Source organism: Coffea eugenioides, chromosome 6, assembly GCF_003713205.1.
Source record: "Coffea eugenioides isolate CCC68of chromosome 6, Ceug_1.0, whole genome shotgun sequence".
Lineage (NCBI taxonomy): Eukaryota > Viridiplantae > Streptophyta > Magnoliopsida > Gentianales > Rubiaceae > Coffea > Coffea eugenioides.
In genome coordinates this window covers 14,492,198-14,511,996 of record NC_040040.1, presented here as the reverse complement: position 1 = coordinate 14,511,996, position 19,799 = coordinate 14,492,198, and the positions used below count along the sequence as shown (strand labels likewise).

Genomic DNA, 19,799 nt, shown 5'->3' with positions numbered 1-19,799 from the left:
CTCATTTTCTTTTTCTTTTTCTTTAACTTCTTTGGTAAGAGAACCACATCTCTTTTATGGTATCTATTTGACGGATGACTGAATTTAGAAAAAGCCCCATCTCCAGTTCAAACTAAAGGTCGTCACTCCTTCCACAATTGTTTGTTTCGATTTATTTCGGCCTTAGTTTGCATTTTGTACTTTCATACTCTTTAGTCTTTGACATGCTATTGCTTTTGCCTTTGTTATTGAAATGGTTCTTTAGTGCACAAATGGATCTACTTTATGAACTCAACATTCCGTTTGGATTGCTATTTTTAGGAGAAAAATGGTAATCCAAAACAATAAGGAGTATCAATTCTTCTTATATGGTCCGTATCATGCATGCGGCTCTAGTCATGTTTAATTCAATCACAAAGCATTTAGCAACCATGGCCTGCCATTTCCCAAAAGGAGTAGTAATTTTTGGGGAACCAACATTTATCAATGAAATCTTCACAATAGAGAGTACCATATCAAGGAAATCTCATCGTTTTCAACCATGCAGAAAGAGGAGAGGACCAACATGCGAAGAAATAACAGAATAGCAGCTGCAACTTCATTTGGTCTATAAACAAGTAAAGAACGTGGAGCCAAGTGCAAAATTGGATTAATTGTTAGGAATTCTGGGAATGCAGCAAACAAATTGCAAACAAAGAAAGCTGAATAATTGTATCAATGACCCTCGAAATTAACTATTTGATAAATCTGATCTATTTACAGACCAGTAGTACACCGTTCAGGAAATTATCAGGATTCTTCATCAAAACAAATTTCTGAATCCAAAACAATTTCCAATTTCCAGCTAATCATTAAACACCAGGAACAATAGACACTGCAAAGCAACCAGTTCACCATCTAAATGGATTACATATGACCTGCATATACGGCACTATGAACCATCATCTATATTTGCTTTCATCAGCTTCTGCAATGTTGAACAAAAACTTCGGAAAAGATGCAATACGAGGCAGATTAAGTAGAAGGTCTCCAAGTGAGTCTCTTCTTGGGATACCTGGAGTCTGCTTGGGATCCACTGAGCTCACTACATCATCGTGAGCCTTCATCTCAAACATAAAGTCACTAGGGTAGTTCAATTCAGCATCTCTCCCAGCGAAGGGTCCTTCAGAGTAATTTTCTCCCTCAACATGTGCACTGGAAGCTACTGTTGGATCCTGCAGAAGACAGCAAAGCGAATTGACCTTTTTCATGAGTTTCTCATCTGAAGCTGCTACATTCTGGGTGTCACTAAGCATAATCTGTGCAATGTTCTCAAAAATGTTCTGACACTCTGATGCCTTTTCCGAAGGAATACTTCCAGAGGTCACTTGTTCTGAAATATGTTGTCCAATGTGACTCACAAGATCAGTCATAGACATAGAAGGATGAAGCCCCGGCACTTTCAAGTTTTTCAGCCCTTGGGAATCAGATAGATAATAGTTACCATTCCATTCAATTGCATTTGCATCCATAACTATCAATAAGCACAAGACGGTGAGTGACAGATCAAAAAAACCAAAAAATACAGTATAATTCAGATTTATCTAATATCAACAAAATCTCCAGAAAAAATATTGGAACTTAGCTAACTAGCCAGTAAAGAGGTTTGAGAAGGAAGATGCAGAAGCAGGAGTATTTTTTTTTTTTTTTCTGGTCATCTCTGCAATTCACCATACCTTACTCTTAAATTTTTACAGATACTTATATTTACATATGCAGGAACTTCACTCAGTGCTGGCTTCTATCAAGGTAGTTGACAATAATGACAATAAGGCAAAGGATATACTTGTAATTTTATAGAAGTGAAGCTCTGTACTGGGGAAGTTAAGGAAATCTAACGGTACAATTGAATGAAACTTGAGAACAGCAACTCTAAATAGATACGAAACATTTCAAAGTACGTCTACAATACTCTAATCAATCATGAGAGAGAGAGAGAGAGAGAGAGAGAGATCAACTACTAGGGCAATGAAATTCAGCAATCAGTAAAATCCTATACATGGTGCAAGTACAAAGGCTTGAGCAACTGAGATCTTTGAGCTAAAAGAAGAAAATCACAACCAACCACTAAAAAAGAAGCTGCATCAAGGATGAAAACAAAAGGCAAGAGAAAAGACCATCCCAACTAACAGACCCCATGGCTGCTAACATAGGAGGATCCTACAACTCTTCACCAGTTCCGCATATGAACTTCAAGTAAAAAATGAACAAAGAAAAATGATAGCAGCCGAGTAACTCTATAAGCTTCAAGTCGTAAGTTTCAATATACTCTTTAATCATTCCCAAAACAAGATGTCCAGTACTTAATATAAACAGAAAAACAAATATGTGAGGAACAGGAACTTCTTTTGCCAAAAGATTTAAATGTCACCATCTCAATCAGTAACTGATTTCCACTTAACAAATTCACACAAACATGAAGAAGAGATACCTGAGCTTGGCGAAGGGGCTTCTTTGGCTGAGCCTGTAGTGGCTGAATCCCAGGTATCGAAATTCAATGATGACAAATCTGAGATGGATGGTGATGCTACATCAGGAAAGCTTGAAACAGAGGATCCTTCACCAGTCCGGAGTTGACTAGATTTAAATTCATCTGGACTTTCTACAGCAGAAGCTTGCGTATCAAAGTAGGGTTTGTCCATAACTATCTCAGGCTGTTGGCTCAACATGTTAAGTCGTGTATCACACTGAATCAGCTTTTCAAAATGCTTGTTTAACGCACCTGGAGGGCATTGCAGAATATGTTGCCTGTTCAAATCATGTAAAGGCCTTCAATATTGACAGCCATTCAGCTTTTGACAAATATGGTTGCAAATGGAAAAGAAAACTCAACAGAAAATCTTTCCATGCACACGAATATAACAAAAGTCAGCAACAGATAAGTATCCAGTTGTAAGCCTAGTGATAAACATTGTTGTGCACCAAGGGCATATCCATTCAAGAGTATAAGCTTGAAATAGTGGTCTCTTTTCCAGTTTCAGTATAAAACAATCATCTCCTTTAACTGGTTCAAGTCTTCAATTGTTATGAAAGAACAATTTTACAAACAAAAAGCATAAACTTCGAAAGGTGTAACAATTCAAAAAACTTCATCAAAGAACAGACAAAATGGTGTACAACTGCAATAATTTCCATGGAATTATGCAACGTATCTTATGATCTAAATGCCCTCTGATGCCAACAGAAAAGAAACTAATGAACAATGACAAGACTCCCAATCTTATATATGCTAAGCCAAAGTAGTCACATTAGTCTAACGCAAAAAGCTGTAGACACACAATAGTAAATCAGACACTTGTGGAGGTTTATCTAAACACGAGACTCAATCAGTAATAATGACTATGCATATGGTCATCTCTAAATGGTTATGTCAATTTTTGCTTTAAAAAAATAACCCCAGTACTAAGACGATGTCTAATGATTTACCTATGTATACTAGCCTGTCCATCAGTAAAATCAGATGCTGCCTGCCACAAAGTGTGCTTTCGGGGCTGTGGGTTGGTCTCCCTGAAAAACAGAGGTTGCCGGGCAAGCTGAAACACCATAAATACTGTTAAATAACCTAAAAATACATGGTAAACTAAGCCAGATGAAATAGAAAGCTTAGATATGGCATCATACTCGAATTAAATCTTACCACTATAGTCAAAGTGCTAGGCCCATTATCAGGAAAACTTGCTTTAAGAGCCATAATATCAGACCACTGTATCTCTATTTTACTCTTCAACCCAGCTTCAAGAACTTCCCAAACAAGCTTGTGCTTAGCAAAGTAACATTTTGCCACCAAGTCACCTTCATGCCTAGCGACAAACTGCCACCACATAACAGATACAAGGTAAAAATATGGTTCAAACATTTAAGACATGCATTAAAAATATTTTTTTAAAAAAAAAAAGAAGCATGATACATACCTCCCAACGTCCAATCCTTATAACAGAAGCAGCAAAATTCGAAGCCTTCATCTTATCAGTTGCAATTGAAGCAGCTGTGTTTTTTGCGTCCTTGTTTGCTGTACTAGTGCTACTGCCAGATTGAGCCGCTACAGGAGAAGCATTGTTCTGGGATAGCCTCATTTGAATTAAATCCAGCAAAGACGGACTCTTCCTTAACCGCAAACCCAAAGGGCTAGGTTCATTGAGCGGATTGTACTGCAAAGGTGTAGCAGTAAAATCATTGTTCGCTGTGCTCCACTGTTGCAAAAAACCAAAAAAAATAATTATATAAAAAATGAATAAAATACCAAAGTTGGCACAGAAGAACTTGAAACAAAAAACAAGTCAAACCCATCAGGCTTCCAACACAACTAGGTAGCTGGCCATAAAATTCTATTAACCTATACTCCAAATTCAAAATCCAAGTTGGTCCCTCAACTCAACTATAAAATTGCCAGATTGGATGCATGCAATCAACTACTCGAGAAAAGTTCCATAATTGCAATGATTGACTTCTGGTATCACTTAAAACTGGGTCCAAACAAGATGGGCATCCTTACGAAAAGCCTCATGAAGACTGACACGTTGTATTAAATTGCATATGACAAAAGTTAAACAACAAGCATGTAGATTACCATGTATGCAGAAAACCACAGCCTTGCAAGCGCAGACCAACCAAGAATCTTAATGAAAAGAATCATCCTTTCATGCCTAAAACATGAACACCAATATCTCTCCTACGATAGTGGAAAATTGCCTTTGGAACCTAGTTTAAGAACACCTCCTCCATAAATACTTTTATGAATCAAATTTATTCAGGTAATTTCAAAATAAGATTGTTCACATTCAATACAAAAAAAAAAGTTAATCAAGTCATCCCTAATCCTTGAACACTACTAAATATCCATTTTCCTCAGCTTTACTGTATATGCGGGTTTCACTATTTGGTAGCTGTAACATTTGAACTTACGGCATGTAACAAAGATAAATTTAATAAAAAAGGAAAGTTTACACAAGCCCAATCTATTTGCTTATCCAGCACAAACTACTAGTTCTTTCAGCTTCCCTTCCGATTTTCGAAACTATTCTCTGATAAAATAACAATTCAAATAAAATATAATTCTAAAAAGAAATTGGACCTAAAGCCACCTCAAATATTCTCATTTAATTCAGAATAATTACTTAAAACTTAGAACTAATACTTATGAATTGAAAAAAAAAAAAAAAAGGAACTACCTGAATGAATGGCGGCGATGATGAGGTAGACGGAGACAACCTAGATCGTTTACTTAGACGTCCGTGACCTTCCTCGGCCTCAACCTCCTCCGCCGCCGCGATCTCCAACTTCACCGACGTATCATTCCCGGCACCAAACGACATCGTTCGTGACCTCATTTTCGACTCAACCATCAAAACAAAGGAAACTAACCAAAAAGAGAAAAAAAAATATATATTCAAAAGATGAAAAGGGAAATTTATCAGGTACTGAAGAATTCAGGTAAAAAACATAAAGGGATATTGGTTGAATTGGATAAAGGAGAAATCACGATAGTGCCGAAGAAGTTGGAGATTTTAGAACTGAGCTGAAAAGGAAAAGAAAAGTGAAGGATAATTAGGGCATAAACCCTAGAACTTGAAGGGGAAGAAATTTTTTTGGAGATTTTTCTTTCCCTTCCTTTCTTTCCTTTCTTTCTTTTCTCTTCCTTTTCCTGTGCTGCTTTTGGATCCTTGGCTTGGGCAGACAATGACAGAAAAAGGAATTTTTTAAAATTTGGTAAAAAGAGTACACGTGCCTTAAATTATTGGATGGGTACTTTTCGAGGTTGTTGACGACCAGATTCGTGTACTCGGGTTTCTGGGTTAGATCCGAATTAATGGTTTACAATTCGGAATTTACGATGTTTTGTAGAAATTGAAAAAGAAAAAAATAGTTGATTATTATTTCACAAAAATTGAAAATAAAAAAATTATTCACAAAATGCTCATGATCAAGAAAATTACTAAAAGTGAAAGTAGTATTTATTGCCAACTCAACCATTCTTTTATCCTTTTTCTTTTGAAATTTCTTGAACTGCATTTTTTTTTCAATTAAGAGCTGAAATTATAAATCATTTTAACAAAATTCATCTAGATTTTGTATTTATTATTGCTCTATCAAGGTGTTCACAAATACTGAAAACTGATGAGTTGCACTACTATTTCTTGCTATCATTATTACTTGTTCTAATAGTTGAACTGAAACGAAATTGAATAAAAAAAACTCCTTAATATTTGTCAAAATACATTCAATTTCAATTACTAAAAGAGTAACTGGAATAAGAGGTTTTACCCTTTTTTATCGAGAATCTGCATCCTCATAATGTAAATTTATTAAATTTTCTCAATTTATTTAGCATTTATTTCATATCACTCTTTTTATTCTTGACAAAAACTGAGGTTGCGGTGTAATTAGAATTGTATAATAAAACAAAAAGAATCGCATGGTATAAAACAAAAAAAAAAATTAACTCTTCTGTCGGGTTTGGATTCAGTTCAGGTATTCGGGCCATCTACTAAAATCGGGTCCAATAAAGTTATAGCCGCCTGCCAAACGACAGCGAATATAGCTATTGTAGAAGTGGATAAATTGTGGGCCCAGATTCCATGCAACAAACAAGGGGGTGATTGGGAGTCGGTGGTGTTTTGCTAAATCCAAATTCCCATATATGCCCAAATTTTTTTTTTTTTTAAAAAAAAAAGGAAGCCGAAAAAAAGAACATTTAACTCTTTCCCTTGTCGGATGAAGCTGAAAAAGCATAGGATCTCCAAGAATGGATATTTCCAAAAATTCTTCACAGATTCGTTGTATTATCCTTTTGGAGTAACCGTTGGGGATAGCCAAAGAGTGAGAAAATAAATTCTAATTAAATAAGAAGATCAAAATGAGTTATGGGCTGTACAGGGAACATTTTGTTTGATGTACATGAGAAGAATTATATGTGTCATGAGCCATCTAGAATATGCTAATCATCTAATCCTATAAATTAATTAATATATAAGATAATCCATCTCAGTTATGACGTATACAGAAGACATTAAATTGTTGTACCAAAGCAAAACATGCAATCATTAGGGGGATTAATGTTTGCCAATTTAGGCTGGTTGCCTTGTTTGTTTGGATTACCATTTTTCTTTAAAAAAAAAAAATTACGCAGCTCTTAATTATTTTTTATCTTGTATTTATCAAATCGTTATAATAGATATTTTTATAAAAACTCCAGAAAGCAGCAATCCAAATACTAGGGTTGCAATTTCAGGAAGTTGGGAATTCTGCTACATCGTCACCAGAGTTTTTTTTTTTTTTTTTGACGTCTTCCTTTCTTGATATTTTCGACCACAAGAATCAAATTAATTGAACTGAACACACCATCCAAACTAGAAGGAAAAACCAATATTGATTTTTTTAAAAAACAATTACCGAGACCTATACTATTTTATCCTAAAAAGAAGGGAGAATCAGCTGGATTGTATAAGAAACTAACACAATTAAAAAAGGGTGCACTAACACACAATTAAATTTTTTTTTTTTTTTTAACAGCAAGGTGGTCAGGTTGAATTCATGACCTACAGATAAAGGGATTTTAGATCTCTCTTGATATTGAATTCAAATCTTGATTATTCAGTAGTTGAATAAAATTAGGGAAAGTAGCTGCGGTCAACGTAGTAACTAGGAAGGGTAAGTTTAACATCTTAACGTGTAATACAGAGCTTAAAAACTTGATCAAAGAGGAGAAATATTTCAACCATTTCACTTTTTTTTTTGTGCTTTTGGGTGCAAAATTCAACTATTTCCCTTGTCGGATGAATCTCAAATATGGTAGGATATTTCCAAAATTTTCTTCATAGGTTCATGTACCATCCTTTTGTGCCCCGTCTAGTTCTTTACACCATGCTCCAAGACCCACATAAGAAGAAGAATTAAATGAGTTATCATCCTGTTTGCAGAAAACAACATTGTTTGGCGTTGCCATCTAGAACAACATTAATGATTCGGTCGTACAACTAATTAGGTAAATCCATCCCTTTGGCTCTAGTATTTGGCAGAATCATTTTGGGATGATGCTCAATGGCTGAATTTAATGACAAGAACATCACAACCATTATTGGGAGAATATTGGAATGCGCCTATGATCTTCTATTGTAGTAATTGTTGAACAAAAATTTCTACCAAGTGCAATGACAGTAGTATGCTGCTTACCTCATTACCTCTGGATCATAAACCTGGTCTCAAAAAGGATTTTCGAAGAGACAAGGTTAAATCCATCAGGCGTTAGTGTTAAGGACACAGCATAGCCTTCTTAACCTCGAGACAGAAAGCAAGCTTTCTAGTGGACAAGAGAAAGTATAGTAACTCCCACCAAAGTAAGGACCCAGAAAAAGGTACTTAATCCTATCTGCAATTATCAGGGCCTTAAGATTTATCAACTCAAAAGGAATGTTAAATCTCTTAATAGGATTGTAAGTGCAATTGTACGAGTTCTCTGCAACAGGATCAGCAGAGTTTTAGCGTTGCTAAAGCAGAAAATAGCATTTAAACAGTTTAACAAAGAAACAGAAAAAAAAAAAAAAAGAAAGATCCACTTTGTCTATGCAGCAGCTATTTACCAACAGATTAATGCTTCTTGTCAATGTCGTTACCAGGAAGGGTAAACTTATCATCATAAGGTGGCTTCTAAATTTTTTTTTTTTTATTAAAAAAAAAAAATACTTTGCTAGACGTGAGTTCATAGTGTAAAGTCATTGCAAAAGTAATAGCGAGCAGAAGTTCTTTTATAAGGTAGATGGTTAGACCATAAAATACAAACTAAGATGGAAGGGAAGGGCAAACAATGGATTGCTTACTTCCTCTACGTAGAAAAGACGTGCTTCAGTACAAAAAAAAATAACACAGCATCTGCTGCAGTGCCCATCTGCATCAGCTCTAGTTCGCTTTGCGATTTACTTTCAAATAAGGCAAAGCACCAATTACATTGTTGTAGTCACTCTGGTCAACTTGCACCTGCATAAAGCATGAAAAGCATATGATGAAGAAACCCAATGAGTTGATTCGAGACTAACAGTTTAGTAGATGAAGGGACTTCTGATTTGTCATGTTTCATTAATATATCTCCATGTTTCTGATTTTGCTAACTAGAGTTTGCTTAATGAGAGGCTTCTTTCCTCTTTTCAAAAGCAGCTACAGGCTGCACAGCATAAAATATGGACTTCTTACTCCTATCTGTCCTCTAAAACCTATATGATGTTGAAGCCCTGAACTCAATCGAAGTGCTACATCTGATTAGACTCTGAATCTTACCAAAAATGCTTAAGCATTTCACTTGATTTTTTATGTGTTATTTATCTGTAAAGTCTTGTTCCATTTCTTGATTTCCGTACAAGATTGTCCTCATTACATTAACATTTAGCAACTTATGAATCTCCATAGGGTTAAAATAACATGCAACAACGTGAAGTATATGAAGGTATACTTCTTACTTGTCCCTCAATAGCCAAATGACACCCTAAACTTGGTCTAAATGTTCCTTTTGTTAGACTTAAAATTCTAGGTAAAGTGCTCAAGCAGTTTGCATTGTGCTTTTGATTAACCATTACAAAGACACATTCTGCACAAATTTAAACTTAATCTTTCAATTAATCTTTCAAAAAGGACATTACAATCTGTAAGAAAGCTTAAAGTCCATTTATCAGGGAAGATTTCTCCAATTCCTATAGCAGTAAGTTCCCCAAAGAAGACAATGGACCAATTCCAGTACTCTTAATTGTGCAAAGCATGGGAATAACAAACAGACAACAATTTTCTTTCTTCAATTCTTGTTTTCATCAGCCATTTCTTTCTTTCGTTCTTTGTGTGTTTCCATAAACAGTGATGGTTCAAATTTTCTTTTATTGATCTTAAGCAATGGCATTTTTTCCTTTCTAACGTATAGCAAATAGATTAAGTAGGTTTAATTAAGACAAATAAGTCCTTTACTTGCTAGCACAAGCCTGACCTTAATATAAGATCTCAGGCAGCACTTATTCATGTTCCCACCCACCAAATATAACTCTAGATAGTACCTTAAGCTCAAATTAGCTAATCTCTAGTGTTAATTAAGTTTCAGAAAAAACACGTTGAAAAATCTCCATCACACTTTTTGAGCAAGTAACCCACTTGTCACAGGAAGGGAAAGCAAAAAAAGGTCTTAGCAAGTCAAGCCTCAGTAAAGATGAAGTTAGCTTTTACAACATGCATTACTGTGCCCGTGATACTGATAGTCTGATGATACTGTGCCCGTGAACAACACTCAAGTAGCTTGAGACTAGAAAATTTGAGTGACCATGGAGCAGGCTCAATTGGGCACAACCTTAGTCAGCACTCTTAGAATTTCCCATAGCATAAATCACTTATCTTAGGAAAAAAAAAAAAATTTTACACCATCCAACAATTTCATCTTTCTTTCAGTTACTTCTCCATGATGTAATGTTATTGTACCTTACATGGACTTAGATTGGAATTAAGTGTGGCTAAGCATCTTTTTAGATCTGAAATCTTAAAAGGAGCTCTCCACGATATTTATCCAATCATTGCTAGTCTCCTAGTAGAACATGACCTCCAATATTTTTGCAAGTTCTGAAGGCTACCTGGTCACTCTGATTGCTAAGATTGGCAGAAGGAAACTGTGAACTGGATTAGAAAACAAACTTTAACCCAATCAAATCAAAACCCATTTGCATACAGGGATACCATGCCTTGTTTCTTTATGCTATTCTTCCTTTTTCACTACTTCTCTTGGATCCATTTGATTCAGTGAACTTTCTTAAAGTGTTCTCTTTCAGGAACCAAACAGATTAGCACTGACTCCTTGTAAAGCCCCAACCTCATGTAATGACTAGCCAATATACTTTCCTCCTTCCACCAACCTATTGCTTTCAAAGGACATACTCGAATAATAACCTCAGGATAGTGTGAAGGGACAAACCTCTTTCTTTTGCTCTCTTAGACAGTTTACACAATCAACCAAGCAAACTTAGCTCTTCCTCAAAGCAAAAGCTCACCATTCTACTATAAAGTTTCCCCCTGGTTTTGGCACTCTGCACCTTTAGAACTCTTCTATCCCTTCCAAATCACCAAAACACATGCTCAAACTTGCACATCGCTGATTCTAACTAGTCCAGAAGAAGAAATCAATATCCGAAGGCCAGTATTGAGCCCCTTAGCTGGCCCCCATAGGTGTTCAAGGCTAAGTTTACACTTGGACAACATTGATCGTTTTGGCAGTGATAAAAAAAGAGCTACAACAAAATATTAAAAACACTTGATTTCATTGTCTTTCTTACTGTATCTAAATCACGGCATTTCTCCTATGAAGATATGTATGATTTGAAAACTTGATACAACAGAGTTGGGACGAGGTTAAAGGAAAACAACATACACTGTACACCAAAATTATATTATTTAAAGATTAAAGTTTCCAACAGGTGATCAGATAAACCAATTAGAATTCACTTCTACACAAGTTAATTGATCAAAACAGTAGACAGAACCGTAAAACATAAAACAAGGACTAGAAATGATCTCAAATTGCATCATTAGGAACTTGAGAAAAGAAGGCAAACCATCTTGGAGAGTCTCAATTTTCTCTTAGTATTCTTCTTTGCCAACAAATGCTGCTTCCCAGCTCTCCTCCTCATAATCTTCCCACTTCCAGACACCCGAAACCGCTTCGCGGAAGCCTAAAAATCCCAGAGAATATAAACACCCTTTCATACAGCTCACAAAAACCAATTCAACAAAATTAAAGCTCAAAAAGAAAAAAGGAAAGAAAAAAAATACCTTGTGGGTTTTCATTTTATAGCCTTTAGCACAGACGATAGTGAGGAACTGTGGATTACTGATCTGGGAGGGGGAAGCAACAGTGGAGAGCCTGTTAAGCACAACTGGGGTGAACCCAGAAATGCTGCAAGTAGAGCTGAGGTTAAGTGAAGTTTTCTTGGCGAAGGGAGAGAGGTGAACTGTCCTGACTGGGTGATGTTGTTGGGGACCCTTTATGCCTAAGGAGAATACCATTGTTGTTGTTCTTGAAATTGGGGATGATGCCATGGTTTAGGCCACTGTAGTGCAGCTCTGCCGGGAGAGAGGGCTTGGGTGGGGAGGTTCTCTGGGAGGGTGGAGGGGAGACCGGAGAGATGATGTGGATAATGATGTGTGGTGACTTTTTTTTTGGGATTTTGGGGCATCAGCAACGGCCAGCAAAATTTTCATCCAAAATTCTTACTTCTTTCTTTGAAAGCAAAATTCTTAATTCTTAATAAAGACTCTGGACTATATTAAGACCATTTTGTTTGTACATTATAAATTAAGAAAAAGGAACCATTTTGTATTTTATTTCTTTTTTCTTGGTGGTGCTTCTATGAGACCTTTAAATTGAATAATTAGACCATATTAATTCCTAGATTTATAATTAGTCACAAACACGTATTAGAAATTTGGTAAATTTTAATAATCTCGATGTTGATGAAATTTTTTGGAGCAAGGGATGTTGAGATTTTTATTTTCTTTTTTTTTTTGGTGTATCATTGAGATGCACGTGTGAAGTAGAGACTAGACTTTTTTCCATTGCATTGAAGAGAATTTCCCTCAATTACACCCTAATAAAATTTATTTAAAAATTAACATTGTTCATAATATATTTCATTACACGTATTAGTTATATATGAAATTTTGTATGAATTTGACTAAGTTTTATAGTCTGATTAATCATTACAAAATTTGTTACAATTTTGGTCCACTTTCCACCATTCAAATGTTTCACATAAATTGAATGTCAAAATTTTCTCAAAAGAATATGTTTTTAAGTATGTTAATCTAGAGATCGAAAGAAAAGTAATAACACAAATGGATGATTTAAAAATTTTGTAGTAATTTAGATATAAATAAATGAATAGATCAGAGGACAGAAATCCAATAGAGATAATCTTAACCCATGAAGTAGCTATAGTTAAATTGCTTATATCTGTAAATTATTTCGAAACCTCTTTTGAGGGCACCAAAGTTCATTCTTTGTTTATTGTTTGCTTTTTACTCGATTGTTCACGTACACATGGTACATACTTAGTATCAGTTCTGAATTTGTCCGTCCGTGTTTACGCAGATGGCAATTGTCATACAGGGACACTATTCAGATTATTTCTCTAAGGACTTTTATCCACCAAGAACTATCAGCTTACTGCATTTGTATATGGTGGTAATTGGCCCCCGCAGGCTAGCGCATTTGTATATGGTGGTAATTGGCTAGCTCGAGCAGTCCGCATGGTGGTAATTGGCCCTGCAGGCTAGCTCGAGCAGTCCGCTCCCCCTAGTTAGGGTATGGCGACCAAAAGGTCCTGACCAACCAACGTTCGAGTCCTGCGTGCAAATGCTCGGTGTGGAATGGGACCTCCTCTCCCGAATTGCAGAAGATTAGTCGGGTCATTAAGTATTACCAGTCCAAAAACCCGGATATCCCTATGTAGACAAAAAAAAAAGCATATGGTGGTAATTCGCAACTCTTCCCCTCGCAAATATGAAAGAAAACAAGGATTAAACGCTATAAAATAGCGAGGGGAAAAAAAAAACAAAAGCAAGAAAGGCTACTTTGAAAATTGTCTGTTCTTTTTACTCAGATGATGCCTGAAATTGTAACAATAGCCGTACTGGATTCTTTACAAGTCAGCTGACATCTAAATGAATAATATAAATGCTTTCCCCTTTGCCAGGAAGGGGCTGGATATAGATCCCTGCTAGCATCCATCTCTCACTTCCATCCATGGTCTTAAGCCCGGATGAGGAGCACCATTCATTGGATACAAAAGGGAGCACTTTGTTCTTTTAACAGAACAATCTTTTCACTTCAATTGCTTTCAGGTTTCATCGGTCCACTAATTAAGAACTAAGACACGGGGTTGGCAAAATCACCATGGACCAAGCAAAATACCCAGCTGCATTCCGCTCGAAAGAGAACTCCCTTTGCTGAGACCAGCCGCATTCAGGGGGGAAAATGAAAAATTATCGACACAGGATCAATATACAACAATCTTTCTTTAGGATCAAATGCTGAAAATCATGACCTTGTCAGGATGGCTATAGACTCCCACTCCAAGCTACATATAACATCCTGTACAGAAACATGGAAGTATCAATTGGTGCAATGTATTAAATAATAACTCCAAATCTATCAAAATTAGAGTAAACTAGTTCAACGAAAAGCAGAAGTAACACAACTTCCACTTACTGAAGGATTTTCTTTGTCAATGTCAAAGCTATTGATGGCACAGGGTTCAGCCAGAAGCTCCATCGGTACTTCACCTATCCGGTAGAAAAACAAACAGAATCAGTTCCAGCCATCAGAACCATAAAGTGGAACTCTTTCAACAATTAAGGAATGGAAATTCAAGGAGGAATTCATTAAACAGTTAACCAGAAATTAAGATGCTTACTTTGCTCAATCACAGCAAGAATGCCATCTTCTGAGCATATCATTGCAGGAAGAACACGTGATGATGAGACATTGCGGATATTAGAAGAATGAGTGTAGTTGTCATATTGGACCTCCCAAATCTCACTCTCGGATGGAGAATAAGTTTCAGGGGTCCCAGCCCCAGAAAGAATTACAGGGTGGTGCTGCCACCGAAGATCCCATGCAAACACAGTCCCAGAAGAGCCTCCTGCCTTCAGACACATGATAATAACACAAAATTCAAATTCTACCACGATAAAGCTTTTAATGAAACAATTTAAGAGTGTAAACCATGAAAGAGTTTTTGTCTCTAAGTCATAAAATAACAATGGAAAGCTGTGAAACTTCTTTGCATAATGGTATGGAGCTGCAAAACATTACTATCAAATAGCATGTAACAATATTTCATTTACAGCCATCCCCAACAACGACATTTTCTTTATACAGTAACTAGTGCTAGGCATTCATATTATGTAGATCTATTCCATGATCATAGCTAACAAGAGAAGCAGCAGGAACTGTCACTTCAAATTCCTGTCATGCTAGACAATAATTAGTCTCTTAAAAGCCATAGCATAATCCAGGTATGCTATTTCATGCACCTTAAATAGGAACCTTTCAATTTCATTAACTGTTCAAAAAATTATTGGACTAGTATATATCCCTTTTGACTTCTGATACCAAAGAAATTCACACTTCAAGAAATTTTGGCTGTGAAACAGAGTATGACAAATGATTAATCAGTGCCGCTAAACTAACCTCCTTGAGACTGCTGATTTCTTTGTGCTTATTAGACCCAAGCAAATTATGTTAACTAACAACAGCTCATAACAAGACTTGTGAAGATTGATACAGAAGAAAGCTTACAAGACAAGTGTGCTTTCTTGATGGATGAATATCGACTGAGTGCACAATACCAGTAGTAGTTCCAGAACTCCTGTAGAATCAACAAACTAACTAATTTTAGATAACTTACCAATAGAAGAGATCAACAAAAATGGTATTAACTTTTAATGCTGGTCACACCTAAGAATATAAAGTGTTTTGCAGCCAAAGTACTCCATAAACAAGTCAAATAAACCAATTCTACAACTCCCAGCAAAAGATTATCAGTTTCACCACCCAAGTATGAAACCAAAGCAGATGTTTAACTATCATGAATTAGCAAAGCAGTTTAGGACCATTAACTTATGGAACTTTGTTTGGCAGTTTCATAACAACAATCCTGATCTAGTTAAGGATTCTGAACAACTACATCATGAGACGCCACACAACTAAATATAAAGAAAGAAAAGTGTTCAACATCCAGTGCTGCAACTTTTAGCATCATTGAGTTCATAGCATGAGATATTCATTAAAGCTTCTGTACCTTTTGAAAAGCTTCTCATTTATCAAAAGGAAGAAAATGATACATAGACATACTATAGTTATACATTAGACTACCATGTCACATAACAGGTTAAAATGGGCCTCATTAATCATCAGATTTAGACCTATGAAGTTTAAAAGCAAGAAACAAGGATTAAGTGTTTAGCATTGCATAACAACAACCGAAGTTGGCTGATAGTCTCAACCAAATGAAGCATTTCTTTCATCAAATTTGTTTGGTTAAATAAGACAAAGCTTATTATACTGCTATTAATGAATGCTCTTCTCAGAAAACTTTCTCTGACAAACTTCAGTTCACAAAATAACAAATTCTAAAAGACCAAACAGCTAAGCAAGCACTTAACAAATTCATTCCCTTAAAAAATTTTCCTTTCTAAGAGTTCCCCTGCACAAATCCAACAATTTGTTATTCACTCCTTGCTCTAATTGTGTGCTTATATTTCTTCTCATCAGGCAATCCTGCAAACCAGCAGCATTTCAAACATACGATCTGTTACATGCCAGATTTTTTTAATTCACAACATTAACAAGTAAAACTATTAGGCTAGGTAAATAATTACATGAAACAAATGATTTAGCTTTACTCAATTAAGTTCAAAACCAACCCCAAAGAAGAAAAAAGAGCATCATATGAGATAAAACCAAAAGGAGCAATAGACCTTATACTACACAGAAAAAGGAAATATGAAAAAGCATAGATGAATACATTATGAAACATGAAAAGATCCAAACTTTGAGAAAATTCAAGGTACAATGAGTTACCAATTGCCTTTGAATTGAGACACCGGTCCGCCGGGCCGTCTCTGATCCCACCATTGAAGGCTATATCCCAATCCACCAGTCACAAACTCGAACGGCGAAGCCCACTTAACAGTGCTATAAGAAACCAACCCATTACTATCAAAGAACCTCTGATTGCTCCCTCTCCCCTCACTCCCAATTCCAATCAGATTAATCTTCCCATCCTCACCAACACTCACAACACTACCAGACCCATTTCCATCCACATCAATCCCCGAAACGGGTCCGCGATGGAACCCTTTTTCGGGTACCGAAAACTCAAAATCCAGAGACCCATTAACTAAATCAGCAGACAAAAACAGCAAAGACCCGGAAAGGGTTGAGGCTGCAATCAGGGGTTTTGGTGATTGGGGAATTAAAAGGGTCTTGAGAGATGTGATTCTGGATGGGGTCGGGTAAGAGGATTGAAGGGATAGATTGGGAGGTGAATTGGGGGTGTAGGTGAGGGTCTGGAGGGACGAAATGGAGGTGTCGGAATTGAAAGTGGCTAGGAGAACGTGGCGGTGGAAGGCGGAGAGCTGGGGGAGCCACCGGAGGGCGTCTATGTACTGGTCCTGAGGGAATCTATGGACTTGGAAAGGCGGAGAGTGGGAGGTGGGTTGGGGGGATGGAATGGTGAGGGCCATTGTTTTTGGATGGAGGCGTTAGGGTTTTGGGAGGGTTTAGAGAATTAATGGCAGTTTCAGTAGCGGGCGGGATGACAGTTTGTACGTGCATTTCACCACTTGTTTTTCTTCGTAGTGGTACTAACACATTTAGCATCGTCATGACTCGTGTGTTCAAACTTCAAATTAGTATAAAAATAAAAGGCAAATACATCATCATGAAGATGTTTATTTTTTTTCAACAATGCTATGAAAATCAACCATCTAAAGGGGACCCACTAAACTCCGTTGTCCAGGCAATTACTGACTAGAAGAGAGGGGATCCTCTCACAATAATAAAGATGTTTATTAAAGTAAGCAAATTGTCTATATCTTCCACACTAATTAGATTAAGGGAAAATGATATGTTTCATCCCTCACATTTCGTAAAAAAATTCTTTTCGTCCCTCACATTTAAAATGAAACAAATTGATCATTCACATTTAAATACCAGCTTTTACATCCTAGAAATCATCTCTCAGTTGTGAATCAAACCATCTAACAACCCGATTATAAATTTTAGGAGTAGAATTAGTAGATCACTTGCAAAAATATATTTCTAACAACTAAATTAAACCATTAAAAAATCTTAATTAAAACCCATTTGCTTCTGCATCGAACTCCTTCAGTGATTCCATTTCACTGGCAAATCTGCTTTCATAGGAAGCTCTTGCAGCAAACCATATTCTATCTTTTTATGCAAGTCCTGGATGCTCTTTCTTGAAGTTATTATACATGTGTCTCACACACATGCGGTATTCCACACCAGGCAGTAGCTCATGTATTGCTTGAAATGGATCTTATGTATTTCCACCAGATGATGTTTCAACTGCACCTTCTCCTTCTTATCCTACTGTTTTCGCTCCCATGCCAATGCAGGAAACAGCTCCCTCTTCGGCGCCATTGACCAGAGTTCATCCCATCTCAATGTTGGCTGCCACTATACTCGTCTTGTGTGTAAGTGTGATTGCCATCGGCAGCGTTTGAATGATCTGAATCTAAGCAAGAGACATTTTTAATGGTTTGAAAGAGGATACAATCTTCCAAATCTCCAGAAGTTTATTTGTTCGGATTATTTCTCATATATAGTTTTGAATTAGGCAAATTGATTTGGGTTTGTCTTCTTCTATTCTCTTTTGAAGAAGCAAATGGGTTTTAATTAAGATTTTTTAATTGTTCAATTTATTTGTTAGAAATATATTTTTGTGAGTGATCTACCAATTCTACCCCTAAAATTTATAACCGGGTTGTTAGATAGTTGGATTCACAACTGAGTTGATTTCTTGGATGTAAAAGCTTAAGTTTTTAAATATGAAGGACCAATGTATTTCGTTTTAAATGTGAGGGACGAAAAGAATTTTTTACGAAATGTGAGGGATGAACAGGTCATTTTCCCTTAAATTAAAGAAACATATTTGATTATCTTCAATTTCTTTCTTTGATACACCATATAAGAGTTACATTCTATTGTAAGTTATATGCTAGTAGTAAAGTGACGACACATTTCTCTAAAACTCAAATCAAACGGTAAGAACATTAATCTCGACTTCAGTTGTTGAATTTAAAAAAAATAAAAGAGTTATTAGAGTATAACTGCAATAGGACATATCCTTTAATTAGAGGCGTAAACTAATCTAATCAAGTCAAACACCCTATTTTTCAAGCTTGTTTGATTAATTTAGCGAAATTGAAATTTTGTTCAAACTTGTCTTATTTATTTATCGAATCGAGTTTGAATGAGTTTTTTTTTATTATAAAACATAAAATACTATTCAAATTTTGTTTAACTAGTTGATAAATCAAATTCAAACAAGTTTTTTATTAAGTTCTAAAAAACATAAAATGCTATTCAAATTTTTTTTTTTTAGTCGATAAATCAAACTCAAACACATTTTTATTAATTTGAACTCGATTCGAGTATCGAGAAAGTTTATTCATTTTTCAACCCTATTTTTAATACTAACTCAAAATGTGTGCTTTTTTGATATTCTCATAGCTATATAATTGAATCTACCGAAAGCATATACCCCTTCACTTCCTCTCTCTCTCTCTCTCTCTTTTTTTTCTCTTCCTCTAATTTCGAACATCATTTAATACTTTGTATAAACTGTAGTTATATCCACTTGAAAGTCGAAATCGTACTCAATGGTCAAACACAAGCTAAACAGTAATAGGAGATAATTTAATCCAATTTAATCGTACTCAAAACCGTGTTGTTGTTTTCTAGCTCCCTATAAGTATAACCTGTGGTTAAAGCTACAACAGTCGTAGTTGGATAAGTAACTAAATTGACTTCTGGCCATGGTTTTGCTAACTCCTTTTATCTTTCGGTACGATGACATGAATTTCAAGATTCAATGCCAGCCACTCATTTTGATATGGTAATAGATAACGAGGGTTTAGAACTCTCAGGTTCTAAATGAAAACAAAATGCTGACGCTGCAGAGTGCCACTTATTGTAGTGGCAAGTTATCTTTTTGTCCCCGCTAAATCTAACTCTC

At 35.9% G+C, this 19,799-nt stretch overlaps 3 protein-coding genes across 3 annotated transcripts; all 3 read right to left on the bottom strand.

The window, feature by feature from the left end:
* Positions 1–669: 669 nt before the first annotated feature.
* Positions 670–5,661, bottom strand: LOC113772817. Its single transcript, XM_027317298.1, has 6 exons — positions 5,187–5,661; positions 3,930–4,208; positions 3,656–3,829; positions 3,445–3,551; positions 2,450–2,766; positions 670–1,492 (listed from the first exon to the last, which is right to left on the bottom strand). Exons 1-6 carry the CDS (start codon positions 5,358–5,360, stop codon positions 921–923), a joined length of 1,623 nt encoding a protein of 540 aa, XP_027173099.1. The 5' UTR covers positions 5,361–5,661; the 3' UTR covers positions 670–920.
* A 3,060-nt stretch (positions 5,662–8,721) lies between these two features.
* LOC113774637 (50S ribosomal protein L35, chloroplastic) lies at positions 8,722–12,191 on the bottom strand. Its single transcript, XM_027319214.1, has 3 exons — positions 11,803–12,191; positions 11,586–11,702; positions 8,722–8,988 (listed from the first exon to the last, which is right to left on the bottom strand). The coding sequence occupies exons 1-3, from the start codon at positions 12,067–12,069 to the stop codon at positions 8,911–8,913; spliced, it is 462 nt and encodes a 153-aa protein (XP_027175015.1). The 5' UTR covers positions 12,070–12,191; the 3' UTR covers positions 8,722–8,910.
* A 1,411-nt stretch (positions 12,192–13,602) lies between these two features.
* On the bottom strand, positions 13,603–17,371 carry LOC113775170 (nuclear pore complex protein NUP43). Its single transcript, XM_027319932.1, has 5 exons — positions 16,616–17,371; positions 15,332–15,401; positions 14,445–14,676; positions 14,240–14,313; positions 13,603–14,122 (listed from the first exon to the last, which is right to left on the bottom strand). The coding sequence occupies exons 1-5, from the start codon at positions 17,278–17,280 to the stop codon at positions 14,069–14,071; spliced, it is 1,095 nt and encodes a 364-aa protein (XP_027175733.1). The 5' UTR covers positions 17,281–17,371; the 3' UTR covers positions 13,603–14,068.
* Positions 17,372–19,799: the final 2,428 nt, after the last annotated feature.

Bases quoted from the DNA above. Each gene is read 5' to 3' on its own strand.
- LOC113772817 (XM_027317298.1), bottom strand. From the start codon at position 5,360: ATGGTTGAGTCGAAAATGAGGTCACGAACGATGTCGTTTGGTGCCGGG. The intron at 4,209-5,186 runs GTAGTTCCTTTT...TTTTTGCAACAG, and splicing joins CATCGCCGCCATTCATTCAG to TGGAGCACAGCGAACAATGA. The intron at 3,830-3,929 runs GTATGTATCATG...ATGTGGTGGCAG, and splicing joins TAAGGATTGGACGTTGGGAG to TTTGTCGCTAGGCATGAAGG.
- LOC113774637 (XM_027319214.1), bottom strand. From the start codon at position 12,069: ATGGCATCATCCCCAATTTCAAGAACAACAACAATGGTATTCTCCTTA. The intron at 11,703-11,802 runs GTATTTTTTTTC...TGGGATTTTTAG, and splicing joins ATAAAATGAAAACCCACAAG to GCTTCCGCGAAGCGGTTTCG. The intron at 8,989-11,585 runs GTTTGCCTTCTT...TGCTTTATGCAG, and splicing joins AATTGAGACTCTCCAAGATG to GTGCAAGTTGACCAGAGTGA.
- LOC113775170 (XM_027319932.1), bottom strand. From the start codon at position 17,280: ATGGCCCTCACCATTCCATCCCCCCAACCCACCTCCCACTCTCCGCCT. The intron at 14,677-15,331 runs GTAAGCTTTCTT...ATGTGTCTGAAG, and splicing joins CAAGAAAGCACACTTGTCTT to GCAGGAGGCTCTTCTGGGAC. The intron at 14,123-14,239 runs GTAAGTGGAAGT...GTTTCTGTACAG, and splicing joins TTGACAAAGAAAATCCTTCA to GATGTTATATGTAGCTTGGA.